General features: G+C 39.8%; 1 protein-coding gene across 1 annotated transcript; it reads left to right on the top strand.

Annotated features, from left to right (window-relative positions):
• Positions 1-278: 278 nt before the first annotated feature.
• On the top strand, positions 279-1,714 carry LOC141388565 (uncharacterized; the record flags this gene model as incomplete). Its single annotated transcript, XM_073958482.1, has 1 exon — positions 279-1,714. A coding segment is annotated over exon 1 (1,436 nt), but the record flags the coding sequence as incomplete, so codon positions are not given.
• Between the last annotated feature and the right edge of the window lie 231 nt (positions 1,715-1,945).

Genomic DNA, 1,945 nt, shown 5'->3' with positions numbered 1-1,945 from the left:
GTAGTCAAAAGAGGCTCTGTGGTCGCAACTGCTGTGAAAAGTTTCATCATAAACTATTACACAACGATGATTCAGAACTAAAAAACGTGCAAACAGCAAAAGCGCCTCCTATTGAACAATCAGTCTCTACAGAAAGAAATATGACACACAGTTGTTTAGCCGGGGTAAACTCTGGTAAGTGCAACATACTATTCCAATTCATTCCAATTAGAATATATGGAGATTGTGGAAAGTCTGAAATTATATATGCGTTCGTCGATGACGGAGCGAACGTGTCAATGTTAGATGCAGAGGTTGCGAATAACATAGGAATTTCGGGGCAAAAAACAGAATTAGAACTACATTGGATGAATAGTCAAAAATCGCGAGAAAAAACGCAGGTAGTAAATTTAAAAATTAGCGGTAACGAAGGATCTTCAGAGATCTATGAGATGAACAATGTTTACATCACAAAGAAACTGAATTTGCCCAAACAAAGCTTAAACCTGCAATCAATGATGTCGGATAGAACCTTCCTTCGTGGTATTCCTATTGAGGAATACAAGGATGTCAAACCAAAAATGATTATAAGTTTATCGCACGCTTATCTTACAGTACCACTTGAGTCGCCGAAAATTCTATCACCACAAGGGCCCATAGCTATAAAAACAAGGTTGGGGTGGATAGTGTATGGACCAGCAAAACACTCAAGTAATCAATTGATATCGTGTCATGCATTCAAATCCGAAACCGAATTATCTTCGCTGGCGGAAATGGAAGAATTAATGAAAGGATATTTTGGATTGGAAACCTTTGGTGTTCGGCTTCCCACAGAACCACTGCTATCGAACGACGACCGTAGAGCCCTTGATATTTTAGAAAAAACCACAAGACGTGTAGGCGAAAGATATGAATCCGGATTGCTCTGGAGGGGTGACTTCTCACATTTCCCTGACTCTTTTGGAATGGCTTATAAACGTCTTACCACAATAGAAAAGAAGATGTCAAAAGACCCAAACTTTGGGAGAGAGTATCGAGCGAAAATCAACGAATACGTGGAGAAGGGTTATGCCAGAAAACTGACTCCCGAAGAAGCAGACAGCCGTTCGCAAAATACCTTTTATCTTCCGCATTTTGGGGTTGTGAATCCCAACAAAGCCAAAGTGCGTCTTGTGTTTGATGCTGCCGCAGAAGTTGAGAACGTCTCACTCAACAAGGCGCTTTTATCAGGACCAGATATGAATCAACCATTAATGAAAGTGTTGCTCAAATTTAGACAATCACAAATTGCCGTATGTGGAGATCTGAAAGAAATGTTTCATCAGGTCATTGTAAAGAAAGAAGATCAAGATGCACAGCGTTTTCTTTGGAGAGATGGAGACACGTCAAAACCATTGGAAACATACGTAATGCAAAGAATGACGTTCGGAGCCACTTGTTCGCCAACCATGGCCCAGTACGTAAAAAATAAAAACGCAATGGAATTTGGTAATAGTCACCCACGAGCCGTTAAGGCCATACTTGAGAAGCATTACGTAGACGATTATGTAGATAGTTTCGATAGCGAAGAAGAAGCAGCAAATGTTGTACAAGCGGTGAAGGAAATACATTACGCTGGTGGATTTGAGATGCACAATATAATAACAAACTCTAACATTGTTGCGAATAAATTGGGAATATGTAACAACTGTGATCCTGTAAACGTTGGTAAAGGTGTGGAGCGTATTCTCGGAATGTATTGGAAACCGCAATCAGATGAGTTTGTATTTGCTTTAAAGTTTCATAAAGTACCAGATGAGGTATTGCAAAAGAAAAGGATTCCCACTAAACGGGAGCTGTTATGCGTAACAATGTCAGTTTTTGACCCATTAGGATTCATTGCCGACTTTATGATATCAATGAAAATTTTGATGCAGGATGTATGGAGAGCAGGAATCGACTGGGATGAAAAGTTACCCGATAATAT

This window comes from Musca autumnalis, unplaced genomic scaffold (genome assembly GCF_047663935.1).
Source record: "Musca autumnalis isolate F117 unplaced genomic scaffold, ASM4766393v1 scaffold_96, whole genome shotgun sequence".
Lineage (NCBI taxonomy): Eukaryota > Metazoa > Arthropoda > Insecta > Diptera > Muscidae > Musca > Musca autumnalis.
The sequence above is the reverse complement of the archived record's forward strand: the minus strand, read 5'-3'. Positions and strand labels throughout refer to the sequence as shown.